We start from the raw sequence: 25,589 nt of genomic DNA, 5'->3' as shown, positions 1-25,589 counted from the left end.
ATGATGGGTGTGTGAATGGATGGAGGTTATGATGGGTGTGTGAATGGGGGGAGGTTATGATGGGTGTGTGAATGGGGGTAGATTATGATGGGTGTGTGAATAGATGGAGGTTATGATGGGTGTGTGAATGGGGGGAGGTTATGATGGGTGTGTGAATGGGGGTAGATTATGATGGGTGTGTGAATGGATGGAGGTTATGATGGGTGTGTGAATGGGGGGAGGTTATGATGGGAGTGTGAATGGGTGGATGTTATGATGGGTGTGTGAATGGGGTAAGGTTATGATGGGTGTGTGAATGGGTGGAGGTTATGATGGGTGCATGAATGGGTGGAGGTTATGATGGGTGTGTGAATGGGGGGAAGTTATGATGGGTGTGTGAATGGGGGGAAGTTATGATGGGAGTGTGAATGGGGGGAAGTTATGATGGGTGCATGAATGGGTGGAGGTTATGATGGGTGTGTGAATGGGGGGAGGTTATGATGGGTGTGTGAATGGGGGGAGGTTATGATGGGTGTGTGAATGGGGGGAGGTTATGATGGGTGCATGAATAGGTGGAGGTTATTATGGGAGTGTGAATGGGGGGAAGTTATGATGGGTGTGTGAATGGGGGGAGGTTATGATGGGAGTGTGAATGGGTGGAGGTTATGATGGGTGTGTGAATGGGTGGAGGTTATGATGGGTGTGTGAATGGGTGGAGGTTATGATGGGTGAGTGAATGGGGGGAAGTTATGATGGGAGTGTGAATGGGGGGAAGTTATGATGGGTGTGTGAATGGGGGGAGGTTATGATGGGTGTGTGAATGGGGGGAGGTTATGATGGGTGTGTGAATGGGGGGAAGTTATGATGGGTGTGTGAATGGGGGGAGGTTATGATGGGTGTGTGAATGGGGGGAAGTTATGATGGGAGTGTGAATGGGGGGGAAGTTATGATGGGAGTGTGAATGGGGGGAAGTTATGATGGGTGTGTGAATGGGGGGAAGTTATGATGGGAGTGTGAATGGGGGGAAGTTATGATGGGAGTGTGAATGGGGGGAAGTTATGATGGGAGTGTGAATGGGGGGGAAGTTATGATGGGTGTGTGAATGGGGGGAGGTTATGATGGGTGTGTGAACAGGTGGAGGTTATGATGGGTGTGTGAACAGGTGGAGGTTATGATGGGCGTGTGAACAGGTGGAGGTTATCTTGGAATATGTGGAGGTTAGTTTGGGAATGTGAATATGTGGAAGTTATGCAGGTGGTAGGTAGGAGCACAGCCTGTATTTACATTATAGGCATCCTAGTACTACAGCCCCAAAGCTCATCTTCCCGCCTCCATTGTTCTATGAATGTAGAAAGTCAGGCTTCAGAGTGCATCAATAAAAATTAAAGTCATGAGGTCGTGGAAACTGTATAGACTTCTTTGGGAGATATGGAGGGGGGGGGGATAAAATACAAGAGTTTTGGGCAATGGGAATCCTATATAGAAATATTTTACTATACTGCTTGGGGAGAGGAAACAATTGCTGTCGCAAGTGGCACTGAACAGCAGATTATCCATACAATACAGCCTTCCATTAGACAAAGCCTCAACATTCTTATTTCTAGAGTGTACAGCTTAGAGAGATTCCTGGTACAGTGAGAGAATATCCGGTGTGCTGTTGGGGGAAGGTGCGGAACGAAATGACTCCCACCAACTGACTTTAGCCATAACTAAATTATTGCCCACCACACTGCACTTTGAAAAAGATTTATTTTGTGAGTGGTGACTAATGAGATTGGCTATTAAATGCCATTAGCGTATTAACCTCACCATTGGACCCTCAGTGCTAACAAAGAGCAATAACGGAATCCAGAAATAGCACCTTTTAACATTGGCACCCGAACAAGCTGTAATTATGATCCCCAGGAAGGTCATGGGCAACAAATTGTTAGATATTGCCAAACACAGAAAGGTCATGGGTAACAATTTGTTAAATATTTACGAAAATATCAAAGTCAGGGGTAACGAATTGTTAGATAATGACAAAAATTGCAATGAAAGATTGCAAATTGTATAATCCATAATGAGATTAAATATCTCCTTAAAAGGAAAGGTAGTGACAATCTGCCTATGGTGGGTATAGACTGGAAACGACTTTCTGTGAGTGGATTAAGAAACTCACAATTGGGGTCTATGTTTGACTCATGCAATAGTAGAATTATTGGGTGATACAATATTTTTAGTTAGACTGATAGCTCAATGGTCGCCACATAAAGTCAATTTTAGCTATTTGAGTGGGTCGAATAAGGTCTGCATAATGAATTTACCAATCCCATACAGGATAAAAGGCTTTCATTAGCAAAAACTGGGTGCAATTAAGAGGACTGGATCACAGGTTAGCGATCTGTCCTGCTGCAAATGCAGAAAAATATGAATATTTATATCATTCAAGATGCTGTAAATGTTAATGTCTAAATCAAAGTTCTTTAGCAAAGCAGACAGCCCAGCCTGCCCCTGGATAATAGAGAGGTATTATACAAAACCCTACTAATTTTTAAAACTCAAATATATACAGGTAATTTATAATGTTATATTAGAGACAAGACCTAATAATAGTAAGAGAAAGAAAGCATAATAATTCCAAACGAATGCTTACCACCTGTTCACATACACACACTCACACTCTGAAACACTATTATATTAAGATAAACTGACAAATACCCATTTATTATCTAACTGTAATATCAGTCACTAACAAACAAGTGGACTGAAAAGAAGAGTATAATATTTATTTTTCTATGGGGACATTCACACAAGTCCCTGGACATTACTCTCCTCCCCCACCTTATATGGCATGATACTACTCTTTAGTCTAAAAATCTTTTAACAACTCTGTTTAGACAAAGACCTATTAGGTACATGTGAATTGGCCTGGCTCACATCATGTACAGGTTATCCTATTGTAGGTCACTTCTCAGATACACTGGACACAGACAGACACACACTCGTTCATTCTCTAACCACCAGAATATTACTCTTTAACAATGGTATGTAAGTAGGTGGAGTTTTGATGGGCGCATGAATGAGTGGAGGTTATGATGGAAGTGTGAATGGGGGGATGTTATGATGGGAGGAGGTTATGATGGGAGCGTGAATGGGGGGAGGTTATGATGGGTGCATAAATGGGGGGAGGTTATGATGGGTGCATAAATGGGTGGAGGTTATGATGGAAGTGTAAATGGGTGGAGGTTATGATGGGTGCATGAATGGGTGGAGTTTATGATGGGTGTGTGAATGGGGGGAAGTTATGATGGGTGTGTGAATGGGTGGAGGTTATGATGGGTGTGTGAATGGGTGGAGGTTATGATGGGTGCATGAATGGGTGGAGGTTATGATGGGTGTGTGAATGGGGGGAAGTTATGATGGGAGTGTGAATGGGGGGAAGTTATGATGGGTGCATGAATGGGTGGAGGTTATGATGGGTGTGTGAATGGGTGGAGGTTATGATGGGAGTGTGAATGGGGGTAGATTATGATGGGTGTGTGAATGGATGGAGGTTATGATGGGTGTGTGAATGGGTGGAGGTTATGATGGGAGTGTGAATGGGGGTAGATTATGATGGGTGTGTGAATGGATGGAGGTTATGATGGGTGTGTGAATGGGGGTAGATTATGATGGGTGTGTGAATGGATGGAGGTTATGATGGGTGTGTGAATGGGGGGAGGTTATGATGGGTGTGTGAATGGGGGTAGATTATGATGGGTGTGTGAATGGATGGAGGTTATGATGGGAGTGTGAATGGGGGTAGATTATGATGGGTGTGTGAATGGATGGAGGTTATGATGGGTGTGTGAATGGGGTAAGGTTATGATGGGTGTGTGAATGGGTGGAGGTTATGATGGGTGCATGAATGGGTGGAGGTTATGATGGGTGTGTGAATGGGGGAAGTTATGATGGGAGTGTGAATGGGGGGAAGTTATGATGGGTGCATGAATGGGTGGAGGTTATGATGGGTGTGTGAATGGGGGTAGATTATGATGGGTGTGTGAATGGGGGGAGGTTATGATGGGTGCATGAATGGGTGGAGGTTATGATGGGTGTGTGAATGGGGGGAAGTTATGATGGGAGTGTGAATGGGGGGAGGTTATGATGGGTGCATGAATGGGTGGAGGTTATGATGGGTGTGTGAATGGGGGTAGATTATGATGGGAGTGTGAATGGGGGGAAGTTATGATGGGTGCATGAATGGGTGGAGGTTATGATGGGTGCATGAATGGGTGGAGGTTATGATGGGTGTGTGAATGGGGGGAGGTTATGATGGGTGTGTGAATGGGGGGAGATTATGATGGGTGTGTGAATGGGGGGAGATTTTGATGGGTGTGTGAATGGGGGGAAGTTATGATGGGAGTGTGAATGGGGGGAAGTTATGATGGGTGCATGAATGGGTGGAGGTTATGATGGGTGTGTGAATGGGGGTAGATTATGATGGGTGTGTGAATGGGGGGAGGTTATGATGGGTGCATGAATAGGTGGAGGTTATTATGGGAGTGTGAATGGGGGGAAGTTATGATGGGTGTGTGAATGGGGGGAGGTTATGATGGGTGTGTGAATGGGGGGAGATTATGATGGGTGTGTGAATGGGGGGAGATTTTGATGGGTGTGTGAATGGGAGGAGGTTATGATGGGAGTGTGAATGGGGGGAAGTTATGATGGATGCATGAATGGGTGGAGGTTATGATGGGTGTGTGAATGGGGGGAGGTTATGATGGGTGTGTGAATGGGGGGAGGTTATGATGGGTGCATGAATAGGTGGAGGTTATTATGGGAGTGTGAATGGGGGGAAGTTATGATGGGTGTGTGAATGGGGGGAGGTTATGATGGGAGTGTGAATGGGTGGAGGTTATGATGGGTGTGTGAATGGGTGGAGGTTATGATGGGTGTGTGAATGGGTGGAGGTTATGATGGGTGAGTGAATGGGGGGAAGTTATGATGGGAGTGTGAATGGGGGGAAGTTATGATGGGTGTGTGAATGGGGGGAGGTTATGATGGGTGTGTGAATGGGGGGAAGTTATGATGGGTGTGTGAATGGGGGGAAGTTATGATGGGTGTGTGAATGGGGGGAGGTTATGATGGGTGTGTGAATGGGGGGAAGTTATGATGGGAGTGTGAATGGGGGGAAGTTATGATGGGTGTGTGAATGGGGGGAGGTTATGATGGGTGTGTGAATGGGGGAAGTTATGATGGGAGTGTGAATGGGGGGAAGTTATGATGGGAGTGTGAATGGGGGGAGGTTATGATGGGTGTGTGAACAGGTGGAGGTTATGATGGGTGTGTGAACAGGTGGAGGTTATGATGGGCGTGTGAACAGGTGGAGGTTATCTTGGAATATGTGGAGGTTAGTTTGGGAATGTGAATATGTGGAAGTTATGCAGGTGGTAGGTAGGAGCACAGCCTGTATTTACATTATAGGCATCCTAGTACTACAGCCCCAAAGCTCATCTTCCCGCCTCCATTGTTCTATGAATGTAGAAAGTCAGGCTTCAGAGTGCATCAATAAAAATTAAAGTCATGAGGTCGTGGAAACTGTATAGACTTCTTTGGGAGATATGGAGGGGGGGGGGATAAAATACAAGAGTTTTGGGCAATGGGAATCCTATATAGAAATATTTTACTATACTGCTTGGGGAGAGGAAACAATTGCTGTCGCAAGTGGCACTGAACAGCAGATTATCCATACAATACAGCCTTCCATTAGACAAAGCCTCAACATTCTTATTTCTAGAGTGTACAGCTTAGAGAGATTCCTGGTACAGTGAGAGAATATCCGGTGTGCTGTTGGGGGAAGGTGCGGAACGAAATGACTCCCACCAACTGACTTTAGCCATAACTAAATTATTGCCCACCCCACTGCACTTTGAAAAAGATTTATTTTGCATCTCAATGGCCTTATTCATTAACAAGAGCTCTTGTTGTCATGCCAGCCCTAATACATAGAATGATCTATGTAATAAACACTAAATAATAGAACAATTAATCCCCCGTAGCTGCCACAAAGGTCACCATTAATGGCAAGCTGAAAAAAAAAATATGGTTTGATTGATCGCTAGACATAAATGTATTGGTAAAACTAAAAGACAGAACAGCCCCTATATCAGGGGTTTCCGATTTTGATCATCTATCTGCAATTAAAGCAAAGGGTTCATATCCCACACATCAAGATACATTAAATATGTATTGATCTTTGTGATATCCTCTACTGCTCGCTGTAGCACTTGTTGGTACTTCGAGAGCAAGTACACATTAGATACTAAAACTTCCTACACAAAATCTCAGATCTTTATTGAAGCTATTGATGTGAATTTTCAAAATAACAAACCCAGTCTCTATGGCAGCCACAGACGCGTGAATGCATGTCAAACATAAATCATATACTGTATATTGTCTGCTAATTTAAGAGGATCTAACACAACCGAGAAAAGACCTCTGTCAGTTAGTTATTGATCAGTTTGACAGCCTTGCAAAGCAGTGCAAAAAAACCCACCAGCAATGCTGTTAGCTCATTGGTGCATATAATCTCACAAGCACGGATTATACAAGTACATAGATAAAAACAATTACCCAGGTATTTGCAGCATGCATGTAGCACATCTGTGCCTAATCCCCTCAATTCATCCACAATAATTATATCTCAATTAAACTGTAATCTATATTCTTATAGGAACTTTGGTTTATAGATACCCTAATACAGGTGTTTGACTAGTAAGTCACAAATATTGACTTTTTCTTTGTACACAGTGCAAATCCACCACCCCAGTTCATTCAACCTTTCTCTGTTACATTCATAAATATTGTATCATGTAAATATATCCAACACAACACAAAATTCCTAACATGAGCAATAGTGGACGATGCAATGTTTTTACACACGTAATTAGTCTCACATTGATGGAATGATAGATATTAATGCAGAATATTGCCCCATTCATTCTCTGAATCTCTCTCATTCACAAAAAAAAACAACGCTGCAGATACTCTCAATGTATACATAGCTGGTGGAGTCATACTGACAGCTCATCTTTGATCAGAGTACAGTACATAGCAATTACAGGCAAGTAACCCAGTCACACTTCACAGCCGGTTCGTGCAGAGGGCATGCTGAGACTTGTTGTTCCACAGGAGCTTGAGCCTGCATTAGAGCAACAAGTGTCCTTCACAACGCCCACAGTCACAAACATACATACTATATATAATCACATATGCTCTGAATCTATGTGCCAGCTAGCATGACTTACAATGGCCGATTGGAGTATTTTATATTCAGTTTTACACGAGTTTCTTGTATTATATGTATGTGACGTATACAAACAGCACCCTGGAATGTCTCTATATGTTAGGATACTAGAATATCTATGTGTGTGAGGTACAGAGCATAATATACTTAACAGTAAATTATTGGGGGATTATCTATATATGTACAGGTGGGGGAGACAGCTCTAAAACACTGGATGTTATATATTTTGTGAAATATATTCAGGGCACACATCCTAGAGGGATAATCTATTTACAGGGGGCTGACAACAACATGGGGCTCCTCTCTGTGATTTGGGGGGCTATTACTGTGTTCTTCCTAGGGGCGGGGGTTCCAGCAGTGTAATATGGGGGTTATCCCTGTGATTGAGGGATAGTAGTGTAATGGTGGTTATCCCTGTGATTGAGGTAGGGTACTGATAGTAATGTAATGTGGGGGATATATCTGTATCCAGGGGGGCTGACAGCAATATGGGGCTCCTCTCTGTGATTTGGGGGGCTGTCACTGTGTTATTCCTAGGGGGGGTTCCAGCAGTGTAATATGGGGGTTATCCCTGTGATTAAGGGATAGTAATGTAATATGGGGGATACATCTGTGTCCAGGGGGGCTGACAGTAGTGGGGGATCATCTTTATTTTCAGGGAGATGACAGCAGTGTAATATTGGTGGTAATTTCTGTGTTCAGGGGGCAGTTTAGTACAGGGTTATCCCTGTTTTTATGGAGGTGTACAATGTTGGGGTTATGTTTAACCCCTCAGAGGTCAGGTATGAGGGGTGATTCGGGGACTATTCACAGAAGAGATTCCTCGGTTGCAGAAGGAAAAAGAAAGTTGAACTTTTCCGACGCCCACGCAAACTGCTGGTCTATTAATCCGGATCCCCCACGATGAGCAGTCCCTGTGTGAGAGCGACCAGAGAGCAGGCAGGAGGATGCACAGGGACCCCCGCAGAATGGGGGGACAGGGGAACTAAGGGGGTCTAGGTGTTAGGTGGATCCTGCTGGCTGGGGCTGTGGATGATGATGGTGAATTGGGGGTTTCGTGGAATGGACACCAGTTGCGTGGACTGTGAGAATGTGGAACCCTGTGGATTTGTCACTCACCTGTGCTCCCCGCTCCCTGGTTGGATCTGGGGAAGATCCCGGTGCACTTGTCCCATTCCACCTGCCCCCCCAGGCACAGCTCGGACACGATCTGCAGCGCCTTCTGGCACAAGCTCACACCGTCCTCCTTGTGGAAACTCATCTCCGATGTCTATGTCATGGCCACCCCACGGCTCCCGACACGAGTGGAATCCCACGGGCAGCAGGCAGCATGCGCCTGGCAGGACGGAGCAGGAGCCACTGGCTGCAACAGATGAGACTGGTGCTCCGAGCCGGTACTTAGCAACGCCTTATGTATCAGTGTGTGCCCGGCTGGCCAATAGCGGCGCGGGCACAGATAGGGAGGGAGCCACATGGGGCAGCCAGGATATATTGGGGTGACTCAGTGGTGGGGCCAGGTCATGGAGGGAGGGTTCAGTATGACATGTGGGGTTCAAGACAGAGAGTGACTTCTATATCATGTTATATCACATGTGGGGCTCAGTACATGGGATAACTGTATATATATCATGTTATATCACATGTGGACTCAGTACATGGGATAACTGTATCTATATCATGTTATATCACATGTGGGCTCAGTACAGGGGATAACTGTATCTATATCATGTTATATCACATGTGGGCTCACAGTACATGGGATAACTGTATCTATATCATGTTATATCACATGTGGGCTCACAGTACATGGGATAACTGTATCTATATCATGTTATATCACATGTGGGCTCAGTACATGGGATAACTGTATCTATATCATGTTATATCACATGTGGGGCTCAGTACATGGAATAACTGTATCTACATCATGTTATATCACATGTGGAGCTCAGGATATGGGATAACTGTATCTATATCATGTTATATCACATGTGAAGCACAGGATATGGGATAACTGTATCTATTTCATGTTATATCACATGTGGGGCTCAGTACATGGGATAACTGCATCTATATCATGTTATATCACATGTGGGCTCAGTACATGGGATAACTGTATCTATATCATGTTATATCACATGTGGGCTCAGTACATGGGATAACTGTATCTATATCATGTTATATCACATATGGAGCACAGGATAGGGGATAACTATCTATATCATGTTATATCACACGTGGGGCTCAGTACATGGGATGACTATCTATATCATGTTATATCACATGTGGAGCACAGGACAGGGGGTGACTGTATATATATATATATATATATATATATATATATATATATATATATATATATATATATATACCATGTTATATCACATGTGGGGCTCAGTACATGGGTTGACTGTATATATACCATGTTATATCACATGTGGAGCTCAGGATAGTTGATAACTATCTATATCATGTTATATCACATGTGGGGCTCAGTACATGGGATGACTGTATCTATATCATATTATATCACATGAGGGACTCAGGACAGGAGGTGACTCTAGACATATCATTTTATATTACATGAGGGACTCTACTTGGGGTGACTGTATCTATATAATGTTACATCACATGAGAGACTCAGGACAGGGGGTAACATTCTGTATAATATTATATCAGATGTGGGGCTCAGGACAGGGAGTGACTGTGTATATACCATGTAATATCACATGAGGGACTGAGGATAGGGGGTGACTATATCCATATTATGTTATATCACATGAGAGATTCAGGACAGGGGGTAACTGTTTCTATATCATTTTATATTACATGAGTGACTCAGTACATGGGGTGACTATCTATTTAATGTTATATTACATGAGAGATTCAGTACCGAGGCTGACTGTATCTATATCATGTTATATCACATGAGGGACTCAGGACAGGGGGTGACTGTATATATATCACTTTATATCACCTGAGGGTCTAAGGATAGGGGGTGACTGTATCCATATAATTTTATATTACATGAGGGACTCATGGGGTGACTGTATCTAAATCATGTTATATCGCATGAGGGACTCAGGACAGGGAGTGATGTTTCTATATCATGTTATATTACATGAGGGACTCAGGACATCAGGTGACTGTATATGTATATCATGTTATATCTCATTAGGGACTGAGTACAGGGGATGACTGTATTTATATCATGTTATATCACATGAGGGACACAGGACAGGGGGTAACCTCCTGTATCATGTTATATCACATGACAGGCTCAGGACAGGGGTATCTATATCATGTTATATCAGATGTGGGGCTCAGGATAGGGAGTGACTGTGTATATTCCATGTTATATCACATGAGGGACTGAGGATAGGGGGTGACTATATCCATATCATGTTATATCACATGAGGGACTCAGTACATGGGGTAACTGTATCTATATCATGTTATATCACCAGAGGGTCTCAGGATAGGGGGTGACTGTATCCATATCATTTTATATTACATGACGGACTCAGTACATGGGGTGACTGTATCTATATCATGTTATATCACATGAGGGACTCAGGACAGGGGGTGACTGTATCTATATCATGTTATATCACATGAGGGACTCAAGACAGGAGGTAACTCTATCTGTATCATGTTATATCACATGGGGTGACTATCTGTATAATGGTATATCACATGAGAGATTCAGTAGAGGGGGTGACTGTATCTATATCATGTTACATCACATGAGGGACTCAAGACAGGAGGTAACTCTATCTGTATCATGTTACATCACATGGGGTGACTATCTGTATAATGGTATATCACATGAGAGATTCAGGAGAGGGGGTGACTGTATCTATATCATGTTATATCACATGTGGGACTCATATCAAATTGCACCTCTATTTAAATGTTCATTCTTCCTGCTTGTTTTATTATACACTACATTTTCACTTTATTTTTATGTTATTTTTATAGCCAACACCTTCCAGTTTTATGGCATGAGAATAGAAATTAATATGCAAATACAGTTGAAAATAGCTTTTTATCGCAGAATTAGCAAGAGAGCTGCTTGTTATGATATATATATATATATATATATATATATATATATATATATATATATATATATATATATATATATATAAAAATATCAGCCAACAATGAAAACCACTTGCAAGAGAAACGAATAACATTGAATATCATTTTACAATGGCACCTGTACTGGGCTGGGATTTATTAGGCAGCAAATCAGCAGTCAGCTCCTGAAGTTGATGTGTTGAAAGAAGGGAAATTGGGCATGTGTAAGGCTCTGAGCAACTTTGACAAGAGCCAAATCATTAAGACTAGACAACTTGGTCAGAGCATCTCCAAAACGGCAGGTCCTGTGGGGTGTTCCCGGTATGCAGTGGTTAGTATCTACCAATAGTGGTCCAAGGAAGGACAACTGGTGAGCAAGCGACAGGATCATAGGCACCCAAGGCTCACTGATGCGTGCAATGAGTGAAGACTAGCCCATCTGGTCCAATCAGACAGAACTACTGCAGCACAAATTACTGAAAAGTTAATGCTTGCATTGAAAGAAAGGTTTCAGTACACACAGTGCATTGCAGCTTGCTGCGTATGGGGCTGTGTAGCCGCAGACCGGTCAGAGTGCTCATGTTGACCACTGTCTACTACCAAAATCACCTACAATGGGCACGTGAGCACCAGAACTGGACCATAAAGCAATGGAAGAAGGTGGTCCGGTCTGATGAATCACAATTTCTTCAATCACATCATGTGGACGATGGTATGTATGTAGGAGGAAGGAGACAGTGTGAGGCTCTGGGCAATGTTGTGCTGGGAAACCTTGGGTCCTGGCATTCATGTGGATGTTACATTGACATGTACCACCTACCTAAACATTAAGCAGACCCCACATACACCCCTTCATGACAACGGTATTCCCTGATGGCAGTGGCCTCTTTCAGCAGGATAATGCCCCCTGCCACACTGCAATAATTGTTCAGGAACGGTTTGAGGAACATGTCAAAGAGTTCAAGGTGTTGACTTGGCCTCCAAATTCCCCAGATCTCAATCCGATCGACCATCTGTGGGATGAGCTGGAAAAACAAGTCTGAGCCATGGAGACCTCACCTCGCAACTTACAGGACTTAAAGGATCTGCTGCTAACGCCTTGGTGCCAGATACCACAGGACACCTTCAGAGGTCTTGTGGAGTCCATGCCTCAACGGGTCACAGCTGTTTTGGCGGCATGAGGGGGACCTAAACAATATGAGAGAGAGAAGCAGTATGACAAAATCCATATAGTGCTGGCACCATTGGCTCTGTCAGTGGCCAGATTAGGTGCGATAAGACTGGACGGGCTCTATTAGCTTCTATTGGATCCACATCACGCTGAATCATCTAATGTAGACAGAAGGGTGGACCCATGAGCTATGTAGGGTTTCCTCTTGTTTTCATTTTTTTATCTTCTTTTTTTAAAGAGGAACTTTTGGGGAAAAAAAAGTATTTTATCCTTGGGGCCCTAATCAGCATGGGGCCAATTCAGCTCTCTGCATGTGCGTGTGATAATACTTCAAAACCAAAATAAAGGACTATCCAATCAGTTCAGCTCCTGAACTTCTTCTCCTTCTGTTTGAATAAAATGTAAGCGGCCAATTTAATCCAGGGAAAAAGCCCTATTACCAGTAAAATGGTTGTTTTCACTAAAAAAAAAATGCTTCTCCCTATTTATTAACAGAGTTAATTATCTCCAGCTCTTGAGTTTTGTCACTTCAGGGAACAGCTAACCCGTGGACTGCTAAAAGTTACACAACTGCTACAACACTACTTCCCCAGCTTTGTTTTCATTCCATGACCTGGGGTAGATTGACTAAATCTTCTAATCAGTAAAAGTGGAGGTGTTGTCCATAGCAACCAATCAGATTCTAGCTATCATTTATCTTGTACAATCTGGAATGTGAAAGCTAGAATCTGATTGGTTGCTATGGGCAACACTTTTTCTCATTAGAAGTTATCTGGGAGTGAATGGGGCAGTTTTGTTGTAGTCAAATTTACAGTAGGGGCGTGCCAAGCGTGAGTCCGAATCCAGCTCTGGTCATCTCAAGGTTACTTGTTTTTCTTCCGTATCTCTTGCTCCAGCTACAGGGCAATTTAAAGGAAAAAAATGCAGATTACTCAGTGACCCAGCCCAAAATAGCCTTCTGTGGGACTGGCCCGTGCAGTTCCCCCCCTGCCCTCCAGCCCCTGAGGGCTAGTCTAAATCCTGTTCAGTAGTGATGACAGTCCCGTATGCAATCTGTAATGTGTTTGCAAACATGAGCAACTGTGTAAATGTATTTTATGCTCAGTAGACATTAACAACATCTTTATAAATGTATTTCATGGGGGGAAAAATTAAACTATTATTTTTTAATTGCTTTTTTTGTTAATGCCTATGTTAATAACAGGTGACTTTAATTCAGTAATTTTTTTTATTTTCCTGTGCGTTCTTTTGCGAATTTATAATCCACATAGGTATCGGACGTATCCTTCAGTGTCCGGTGTAGTAAAGCACAGCAGACCTGCCCCCGATCTCATAAGCACACGTATCCTGAGATCCATATCTTGATGAATTTGGGAGTACGCAAAGCCTAAATACGTGCGTGTAATATTGAACGTGGGCTGCGTTCAGAATACGTTCCCCCAGTACGCATCAATCTTTGAATCTTTTCCTGTGTTCTTTTTCCCCATTGAGCTAATCCTTCATAGTTTGGAAGACTGTGTCTATTTTTCTTCCCATTAGTGTACATTAAATGCAGAAAATAGATCTTTGGAAGCACCATATGACATCTATCTGCTGTGATGGACTGTACCGTTAGCCGGCTTCCATAAAACATAATACGATAATGTCATTTCAGTTGGTCAGGTGACGGTTTGTTGTAGCGATTTGACTCACTTGTATTACTCAGTAATCAACTGTTTCAGAGTTCAGTGGAAACCGCGATGCAGGATCTGCTGATTGTTTCCAAAAACACTACAGAATATACAGGATTAAGTGGTATAAAGATAATCATGGCAGGGAGTGTGTGTTAATCTCCTGGAAAAATTATTAGTGATTTAACAGATTTATGGGACAAGTTATAAAAGGATAAACAGACCCAATGGCAGTGACAACAGGCTTACCTCCCAACTTGTGGTTTAATAAGCACCAGAATGCTCTTTATGTCAATGGCTACCAGTGCATGCTGGAATATGTAGTTCCACAAAAGCTGGCAGCGGTTCCTCAATTGTGTCTCCCAAGTCCACTCCTCAGAGAGCCCTAACAGTGAGATAATTACACCACCTGTGGATGTGTTACAATGTATCAGTCAGTAATGATTACACCTGTGCTCCAACAAGAAGATATAGAAAACCCGCACTGTTAGGTTCCACTACGTCTGTCCTGGCTCCCAGTCTGACCACTGTGAATCTGCATCCCTCCGCGAAATGGCAGCTCCCAGACACTGATTGGTTGGGAGCGTCAAAACAAGGTAAGTGAATTGGGGGAATGTATATAGTGATGAGGGAGGGGGCATGTATTGTGCAGAGGGAGGGGGCATGTATTATGCAGAGGGAGGGGGCATGTATTATGCAGAAGGAGGGGGCATGTATTATGCAGAGGGAGGGGGCATGTATTATGCAGAGGGAGGCGGCATGTATTATGCAGAGGGGGCATGTATTATGCAGAGGGAGGGGGCATGTATTGTGATGAGGGAGGAGGCATGTATTATGCAGAGGGGGCATGTATTGTCAAGAGGGAGGGGGCATGTATTATGCAGAAGGAGGGGGCATGTATTATGCAGAGGGAGGGGGCATGTATTATGCAGAGGGAGGCGGCATGTATTATGCAGAGGGGGCATGTATTATGCAGAGGGAGGGGGCATGTATTGTGATGAGGGAGGAGGCATGTATTATGCAGAGGGGGCATGTATTGTCAAGAGGGAGGGGGCATGTATTATGCAGAGGGAGGGGGCATGTATTGTGAAATGGGAGGGGGCATGTATTATGTAGAGGGAGGGGGCATGTATTGTGATGCGGGAGGGGGCATGTATTATGCAGAGGGAGGGGGCATGTATTATGCAGAGGGAGGGGGCATGTAGTGTGAAGAGTGAGGGGGCATGTATTGTGCAGAATGAGCGGGCATGTACTGTGATGAGGGAGGGGGCATGTATTGTGAAGAGGGAAGGGGCATGAATTATGCAGAGGGAGGGGGCATGTATTGTGAAGAGGGAGGGGGCATGTATTATGCAGAGGGAGGGAGTATGTATTATGCAGACGGAGGGGGCATGTGTTGTGCAGAATGAGGGGGCATGTATTGTGAAGAGGGAGGGGGCATGTATTATGCAGAGGGAGGGGGCATGTATTGTGAAGGGGAGGGGCGTGTATTGTGATGAGGGAGGGGCGTGTAGTGTGCAGAGGGAGGGGGCATGTATTGTGCAGAATGAGGGGGCATGTACTGTGATGAGGGAGGGGGCATGTAGTGTGATGAGGGAGGGGCATGTATTGTGATGAGGACGGGAGCATGTAGTGTGCAGAGTGAGGGGGCATGCATTGTAATGAGGGAGGGGGCATGTAGTGTGATGAGGGAGGGGATATGTTTTGTGAAGGGGGAGGGGGTATGTATTATGCAGAGGGAGGGGGCATGTATTGTGCAGAATGAGTGGGCATGTATTGGGATGAGGGAGGGGGCATGTATTGTGATGAGGGAGGGGGCATATAGTGTGATGAGGGAGGGGGCATGTATTGTGATGAGGGAGGGGGCATGTATTGTGATGAGGGAGGGGGCATATAGTGTGATGAGGGAGGGGGCATGTATTGTGAAATGGGAGGGGGCATGTATTATGATGTGGGAGGGGGCATGTATTATGCAGAGGGAGGGGGCATGTATTATGCAGAGGGAGGGGGCATGTAGTGTGATGAGGGAGGGGATATGTTTTGTGAAGGGGGAGGGGGTATGTATTATGCAGAGGGAGGGGGCATATAGTGTGATGAGGGAGGGGGCATGTATTGTGATGAGGGAGGGGGCATGTATTGTGATGAGGGAGGGGGCATATAGTGTGATGAGGGAGGGGGCATGTATTGTGATGAGGGAGGGGGCATGTATTGTGATGAGGGAGGGGGCATATAGTGTGATGAGGGAGGGGGCATGTATTGTGAAATGGGAGGGGGCATGTATTATGATGTGGGAGGGGGCATGTATTATGCAGAGGGAGGGGGCATGTATTATGCAGAGGGAGGGGGCATGTAGTGTGAAGAGTGAGGGGGCATGTATTGTGCAGAATGAGCGGGCATGTACTGTGATGAGGGAGGGGGCATGTATTGTGAAGAGGGAAGGGGCATGAATTATGCAGAGGGAGGGGGCATGTATTGTGAAGAGGGAGGGGGCATGTATTATGCAGAGGGAGGGAGTATGTATTATGCAGACGGAGGGGGCATGTGTTGTGCAGAATGAGGGGGCATGTATTGTGAAGAGGGAGGGGGCATGTATTATGCAGAGGGAGGGGGCATGTATTATGCAGAAGGAGGGGGCATGTATTATGCAGAGGGAGGGGGCATGTATTATGCAGAGGGAGGCGGCATGTATTATGCAGAGGGGGCATGTATTATGCAGAGGGAGGGGGCATGTATTGTGCAGAATGAGGGGGCATGTACTGTGATGAGGGAGGGGGCATGTAGTGTGATGAGGGAGGGGCATGTATTGTGATGAGGACGGGAGCATGTAGTGTGCAGAGTGAGGGGGTATGCATTGTAATGAGGGAGGGGGCATGTAGTGTGATGAGGGAGGGGGTATGTTTTGTGAAGGGGAGGGGGTATGTATTATGCAGAGGGAGGGGGCATGTATTGTGCAGAATGAGTGGGCATGTATTGGGATGAGGGAGGGGGCATATAGTGTGATGAGGGAGGGGGCATGTATTGTGATGAGGGAGGGGGCATATAGTGTGATGAGGGAGGGGGCATGTATTGTGATGAGGGAGGGGGCATGTGTTTTGCAGAGGGAGGGGGCATGTATTGTGCAGAATGAGGGGGCATGTATTGTGATGAGGGAGGGGCATGTAGTGTGATGAGGGAGGGGGCATGTAGTGTGATAAGGGAGGGGGCATGTAGTGTGCAGAGGGAGGGGGCATGTATTGTGATGAGGGAGGGGGCATGTATTGTGAGAAGGGAGGGGGCATGTAGTGTGCAGAGGGAGGGGGCATGCATTGTGTATGAGGGAGGGGGCATGTAGTGTGCAGAGGGAGGGGGCATGTAGTGTGATGAGGGAGGAGGCGTGTAGTGTGCAGAGGGAGGGGGCATGTAGTGTGCAGAGGGAGGGGGCATGTAGTGTGCAGAGGGAGGGGCATGCATTGTGTATGAGGGAGGGGGCATGTAGTGTGCAGAGGAAGGGGGCATGTATTGTGAAGGGGAGGAGCATGTAGTGTGCAGAGGGAGGGGGCATGTAGTGTGCAGAGGGAGGGGGCATGTAGTGTGCAGAGGGAGGGGCATGTATTATGCAGAGGGAGGGGGCATGTATTGTGAAGGGGAGGGGCATGTAGTGTGCAGAGGGAAGGGGCATGTAGTGTGAAGAGGGAGGGAGGCATGTATTGTGAAGCGGGAGGGAATCATCATCATCAACATTTATTTATATAGCGCCAGCAAATTCCGTAGCGCTTTACAATTGGGAACAAACATTAATAAGACAATACTGGGTAATACATACAGACAGAGAGGTAAGAGAACCCTGCTCGAAAGCTTACAATCTATAGGACAATGGGAGTTAGAAACACAAGGGCATGTGCTACATCATATTGCACAATGGACCAGCCAGACTGCAAAGGTAAAAGTACTGAGTGGGCTGTGTGTGTTGCAATGTTGGTCAGAAGGTTGTTGTCTTGCGTTAGCAGTGTAGAGGATGGCAATAGGGTAATCTAGGGAAATTAAGATGATGGTTAAGGAATATTATAACCTTGTCTGAAGAGGTGGGTTTTCAGTGAACGCTTGAAGGCTTGAAGACTAGAGGAAGTCTTACTGTGCGAGGGAGGGAATTTCCACAAAGTAGGTGCAGCCCGGAAAAAATCCTGTAACCGAGAATGGGAGGATGTGATGAGAGTGGAGGAGAGACGTAGATCTTGTGCCGAACGGAGGTGTCGAGTAGGGAGATATTTTGAGACAAGTGAGGAAATGTATGTCAGTGCAATTTTGTTAATGGCCTTGTATGTTAGTAGAAGAATTTTATATTGGATTCATTGAAATACAGGCAGCCAATGTAGAGACTGACAGAGTGGCTCAGCAGAGGAATAATGGTTTGTAAGGAAAATCAGTCTAGCCGCTGCGTGCAAAATAGATTGTAGGGGTTCAAGTCTGCCTTTGGGAAGACCAGTAAGGAGGGAATTGCAATAGTCGATGTGGGAGGCATGTATTGCAATGAGGGGACAACACACAGACAGCAAAGAATTCAACAGGCACTCTACCACCACTCGCACATGCCTTAAAATGGTCCCCCTGCCCCCTCTGATGTTACCTCTGTAGAGATTGTCTTAGTCATGAAGGGGTTGAATCTCTCCGGTCAAAAAAAGCAGTTAAACATCCTAAAAGCTAAAAAAGATTTACAGCATTTCACTGTATCATCGTCAACTTCAACATTTATATAGCGCCAGCAGATTCCGTAGCGCTTTACAATTGGGAACAAACAGTAATAAACAATACTGGGTAATAAATACACATGGAGAGGTGAGAGGTCCCTGCTCACAGGCTTACCATATATTTTTATATATCACATTTTTCTGAATTACATTACGCATCTGATTTCTGTCACCGCAATTCTCGAGCAGCATCCAGATATGTTTGCCATAAATTATTCATTGCTCTCTGCAAGTCTTGCAACACATTACTTAATTTATATAAATGTATATTATGAAGCCTCAGCACCAAAAGATTGTTTGTAACAAAACATGATATAAATATTTCAATACTTTACACTCCATCATAATGTAACACGAGTGTCCTTGAGAAGGGAACTGTGTGTTCTACATTGTATTCTGGTCATTATTCTTAGTTTTACATTTTATTTAGGGTAGAATTCATTTACATATTAGATTTTTTTCTCAATGCAATTGACAAGAAAGAATAAAGTGAAATAACTTAGAAATATAAACCATAAACCATTACATCTTTACAGCTCACTGCGTCCTTCCACCAGCACAGACCATTGCTTCTATGCAAACCTTCCAGTTAAACATTCATTTTACCCAGCTTTTCTATCTGTGCCCTGATTCCATTGTACCTTGGTGTAAAATTCATAAACATATTCTACACTTACATTTTGGGGTCTATTTATCACAAAGAGTAAAGCCTTAAACTGCAGGTTTTGGCAGTTTTAAGAAGCTCTCCGTCTGGGTGATACCGGTGATCGGTATCACCAGGTCTGTCCGGCAAAGCTTATCGATGCACAAGTACTGCTGTCCTCCTTTCGCCGTGACTATCTCAGTACGGCAATAGCCGAGTTTCCGAGGAATAAAAAAATGTTTTATTGTTTTTCCTTTTTTGTTTTTGTAAATAAAGTTATTTTTTTTAATTTTTTTATATTACATTTTCTTTTTTTTTAACTTTATTCATTTTTGTTTTTAGTGAATCTGGAACTGGAAGCGCAAATCCGGGCTAAAATCTAACGCAAACGTTTCCATAGCTGAAAACACGCCAACATGTAAAGCACCCATGTGACACCACCGTTGGGAATCAAAGCCTTTATTTTCAATTTCACAAACTGACATCTTAAGTTCCTTAATAGATTGCTTTATTAATGTCTATTATTGCACATATTCTATAAAATGCCACTAGATAGAGCATTAGCCACAGAGTAGTGTCTGCGGTTTTAGGCTAGATCAGTAATACCGCTGAATAGGCACCATCTAGCTTATTAGATTTGAAGGTTTTGCACAAAAAAAAGCCATTTTTATATTTATTCTCCGTATAGACTTCCTGTATCCACCTATGTTAGACCAGCTATCAAATGTACATGGATCTAGCTGTGCAGAACCTCATACGACCCAATCATCCCGGTTCAGGCGCGACAGTCCCGATTTGAGGGCTCTGTCCGCCAACCCTACTGGGACAGCTTTTATTTTTATTATTATCATTATCTATAATTTATAAGGTGCCACAAAGGGTCTGCAGCGCCGTACATGACATATACAGAAAACAGTGACCCATGACACAACATGATACAGAAAGAACAAAAAATGAAGAACAGAAATATATACACACACACATACACAGGTAACATGGTAATGCAAGTCAAATTATTTCTGGGACAATGAGTGAAAGTGATTGTAGAAATCAGCGAGAAGTAGGCCGAAGCGTAAGACAACGGCTAGGGAAGCAGGCCAAGAGGTATAGGGGGCGATGGAATAATAGAAGGAGCACACAAGGAAAGAGGGCTCCTGAGAGCTTACATCCTGAAGGGAAGGGGGAGACACAAATAGGGTGGTACTAACTGGGAGGAGAGAGCCGGGACAAGGGAGTTAGGAGGAGGACTGATAGACTTGAATAAAGAAATGAGTCTTAAGGGCACGCTTGAAGCCTTTGAGAGTAGATGCTACCCTGATGTCCCACGGGTGGAAAATTAGCTCTGCAAAGAATGAGACAAACCTCCCAAGGTGAACGATGCTGCATGCACCGGTGGGCACGGAAATGGAGGGGAAGGGAGGATAGAACGAGGCAGACTACAGCTTCAAAATCACTAGGCATGTCCCGGGGTGCTACGTCCCAATTGAGATGTGGGCATGCCCCCTTCCCAACACCGGATTCCCAAATGTTGAGAGGTATGGAAGTGTACTAATCAAAGTTATAGACTTGCTGTCACCAGCTCGAGAGGAATCAAATCAGGAATGTCACCGGGATTTGTACGTGAACGAGCTACTCCCCGCGGAGAAACTTCATACATCAGCCCAAGATAAGAAGAAAGGCCGCTCTCCAGGAACCACTTAGCTGAAGGTTAAAGTGCATCTTCTTTATTTAATCTACGTCGTGACAGCAGCCTTCATGTTTCAAGCAGCACCTGCCTTTAATCATATCTAATGATTATAACTCTCATTTTATACAATTTATTGCTAAGAGTTTTCTAGAGTGCTGCCTTTTTTGTCATTATCCAAATTGACTCATCGCGCAGTAGTCATCGTCTTGCAGTAATCATGCACATGTCCTTAAAAATAGATATAGTGGTTCAAAGGGCAAGCCACATAAAATATGCTTTCTGTAAATGAAAGAAGGCTGAGATATTAAAGGGGAACTTCACCTTTGGCTAATTCTATTATAAAAATGGAGTTGTTGCCCGTAGCAACCAATCAAACGCAAGCTACCCTTTTCTAGAATGTACCAGATAAATGATAGCTAGAACCTGACTGGTTGCTATGGGCAACACCTCCGCTTTTCCTTCTAGACGTTTTAGTAAAGCGACCTCCAAGTCTGCTTTGTAGATGCAATAGTATTCAAAGGCACAGAGCTGAGCTAATCTGTGTCGTCTCCAAGGACAGTGAATACAAACACATTTCCCTGCACACTCGGGGGGTCTGAGTCATTAAGGAGAGCAAAGCACAAAAATGGAGTAACTTTGCACATGGGCAAAACCATGTTGCATTGGAGGGGGAGGTAAATTTAAAATGTGGGGACAGATTTATAGTTTGGGGTAGGGCATGTCCTGGATCAACTTTAAATTTCAGTGTAAAAATAAAGCTATCAATTATTTGTGTGCTCGAAAAAACAGCCAGTATTTAACTGATGTGCAAAATAATAAACTAATTTGCACCCCTTGTATGGGAACATGGTTTGTCCCGGAGAACATTTACTCATTTTTTTTTACCTTACTTTCCCTAATGACTCAGTTTCTCTGTAAGCATTTTCACAAGCAAGTTAAATTGTTGCATTTGCATCCCAGAGAAACTTACAATTTTCTTCTTTCTCTTTTATTTTGTTAAAATAAAAATTTATAAAAAATAGTAATAAATTGGTATAATACAATAATGACTGATCTGATAGACCTGGGCGCTTCCTGTTTTGTGTTTACAGGCCACTTGTTAGCAGAAATACTACATTGAAAGTATTCCTACAAAAGTGAACTTACTGCTCTTTTGTGAACGGTGAACTTTTGATAGAATATCAGGTTAATAACCTTCAGCTGTTACAGTTTCTGCCTCAAATTCCAATTAGACTTTTCCTTAGAAGTGTCTCTTACATGCCGAGGCCTTTGTGTTCCTTGTCTCTTTCTGTTTTCGCTCAGATTTGTTGTTTTTTTGTTTTTGTTTTCCTTGTTCTTTTTCCTATTCGCCATATAAACCATATTCCCCTTGAAAGGGCAACTAAAACTGAGCTCAAAAAAGTGAAATTTCATTGATAAAACAGGACATTAAAATATGCTATTTAGTTTTACTCTGATTTTCCACGGCAGCCACTGGTCAAAAAAAGTTTGCTATTATGGATCAAAAAGCTCAAACAGTAAAGCTTATCATGTCAGTTATGCCCCTTTAAATTTTCAGTGACATCAACCGAAAGACTGCAAGCAAATCACTAAAACCTACAAAGTTTAACAAAAACCTAACAGGTTAAATCTTTTTTTACTCTGAAAATGTCCGAGCTGTTACTCTTTTCTACACAGACTATATCTAAATTGTGAATTGTGATAAATTGCGGAATCTTTACGGATCCCTTCAGGATTTGCACTAAATATGTTGTGAATGCATGCAACTAATTGGATTTGTTTGAGTATTTCGGAACATTTGTAAATGAACCTTGCAATAATAACTTTGCTTCCGACGCGGAGGAGCGCAGGACCTCATTGTATCCAGTTTTAACAGCTGAAGAAGAAACTAATGAAATTCTCCCGTTTTCAATCATGTTTGACTTCCTCCTGAATGCCTTCTGTCTCTCTGAGATTGTCTGCGCTGAAAGCTTCAGCCTGCTCGTTTGTTGAAGTTTCTGTTTCCTGACAGAAAATCTATAGGTTAATAAAGTGTGATTTGCTGTTACATTATCTATATCCTTATCTCTGTGTTCATTGTCATCGCTCTTTCCCCCCCGGAAGTGTGTGACTTAAAGCAGCTGCTGTTTCCCGGGTTCATGGAAGCGGTGGGTTCTGGCGAGGTTTTGGCTCGTTGTTGTAGGACAGGTGTTGTAAAGGGAGGTGGCCTTTTGGCTGAAGCTAGGTTCTATGTGAAGCCTCACGCTCCTTTGGATTTTCCCTGTCGGGTTGGCGGTGGATCTATAAGAAGATCTTCTTCGTCACAACAAAAATGAAGAGTTTTCAGGAGTATAAGCCTCACCGCCTTCTTCTACTCTTGTTATTACTTTGTTAAGGCATCTTGTCCTCCTGTGTTTGTGCTTTAATATTAGAAATGCTCAAGCTCGGTTCCAGAGAACCGAACACACCCGAACTTAGCAGATCCGCGTCGGATTGGTACTTTCACGCTCCCTCTGAATTGAAAACGAGGCAAAATGTCATTGTTACATCGTTGAGTTTTGGATCCTATAAGTACCGCCCTCCACGGTGATCCAGCACCATTTCACAGAGGGACATAGAAGGGGTAGCACAGTTCTTGGCAGTCTCTAGTGCAGTTGGGCAGCGTCATAGGTAGAAAAGAAAGAGGAGGGGGTAGCAGTGTTCTTCAAAGTCTCCAGTGACATTCAGGAGAGCTCCATTGCTAATTGTCATTGCTGAAATACAAATAATAGGTCTGGCAAGCTTGGTCTTCTAAATCTGCAGTCACATTGTACTGTTATATAGGTAACACATAAAGAGGAGAGCTCCATTGCTGCATTGCTAATTGTCATTGCTGAAATACAAATAATAGGTCTGGCAGGTTTGGTCTTCTAAATCTGCAGTCTTTGTTTGAAAGTGTATGAAAATAATATTGTGACCTGTGAGGTGGTCAAAATTGACTGCAAATGACTTGAAATTAGTGCTCTTTAGGTTAATGATAATGTATGGGGGGAAAAAGGCAAAAATATGTGAATTTAGCAAAAGAAAATTGGGATTTTAGAAAATAATCGGGATCCAAAACCAAAACACCAAGTTAATCCAGATCCAAAACCAGAACATGGGGTTCAGTGAAAATCTCTACTTAATATGTTCCTTTCATGCCGTTCACGTGACGAAGGTGTAAAACACAGTAGCTGACACTTTGTCTCGCTTCAAGATAAATTCCGTTTGCTGTAGCCGAATGCAGGCAAACATGAGTTCCTTAACCGGACAGTTTGGTGCCGCGAAGGAGAGGAGCCTTTGCCTTCTCTGGTTCTTGGGGAACTTGTCTTCTGTGAGGACGGCTGTAATCAAGCGTCTTGCAGTGTTAGCCTTTTTCTCTATGCTCCAGTGGCTCAAGGACCTGTGTACGGAATTCATAGTTACTCGGGATATGAAATGGTCCCGTAAAGACCAGATCGGAAGGGACTTAAGGAGACCAGCCTCAGAACCCCCAGGAACCAGCGAAGAAGCGTGAAAGGGGGGCAGGACTGGAGCCGCGGAAAAGTGCTTAATAAGCAATTAATTTGTATGGAATGGACATGTTAGATAAGGTGATTAGAGATTGATGTTTGGATGATTGGGGGAAGGTTTAGCAAAACTTAGAGGGCTCCTTAGTGGTTCAGTGGGGAGGGGCTAGTTCCATGTTAGAAGTGCCACGACAATATCTCCCATCCTCTTGCCCATTTTGGTTTAGCCTGGCGTTAGGTTAATTATTCTGTTGCAGAGTAGTATGTCAGATCATGGCAACCGGTCTACCGGAGGACGTTTGAAAACAGAGGTCGCCCCTTCATAGGTAATAAAGCCTGGTTTTATTGGTGACGACATGGGGCAGGCATGGTCCTGTGTGGAGGAATGTGGTTGGTTATCTCGCGGTGATGTTAGTCGTTAACCTCCAGCTTCTCCACATATATAGTTAGAGTGGATAGTTCTAATTTAAGTTGCAGAATTTAGTAAATATCTTATAGCCGTTAGCATCCATGTCACAGCGTCGTGTCAGTTTTGGTGTCGGCGTTATAGGTACGATCAATGTTTTGGACAGCTGGTGGAATCGACACAGCCGTCAATGACCCACATTATCACTCACATTATAAACCATCAAGGGAGGTCTCCGTCCGTACAGAAATGATGCTTCATAAAACGAATGTTCTCATTATTCAGTGAATAACTTTCAAAGGCTCCGAAAGATTCCTTACAAATGTCATTTTAATATACACGTACAATTGTTTAGTTAAATCTGAGTTAGCTCTAAACCCGCTGCTTTGGTAGACGGTTCTTAACAGTGTGTACAAAAGCTTACATTGTCCCTATTACTCATGTTACATC

General features: G+C 43.7%; 1 protein-coding gene across 1 annotated transcript in view; it reads right to left on the bottom strand.

Moving 5' to 3' along the window:
- Positions 1 to 8,652, bottom strand: part of SYT10 (synaptotagmin 10) — a 59,633-nt gene extending 50,981 nt beyond the window's left edge. Inside the window, exon 1 of the mRNA XM_075210494.1 lies at positions 8,369 to 8,652. Within this exon, the coding sequence (XP_075066595.1) occupies positions 8,369 to 8,510 (142 nt within the window). The 5' untranslated portion in view covers positions 8,511 to 8,652. The remainder of the gene's footprint in view (positions 1 to 8,368) is intronic.
- Between the last annotated feature and the right edge of the window lie 16,937 nt (positions 8,653 to 25,589).

This window comes from Mixophyes fleayi, chromosome 4, assembly GCF_038048845.1.
Source record: "Mixophyes fleayi isolate aMixFle1 chromosome 4, aMixFle1.hap1, whole genome shotgun sequence".
NCBI lineage: Eukaryota > Metazoa > Chordata > Amphibia > Anura > Limnodynastidae > Mixophyes > Mixophyes fleayi.
This window is presented reverse-complemented; position numbering and strand designations above follow the sequence as displayed.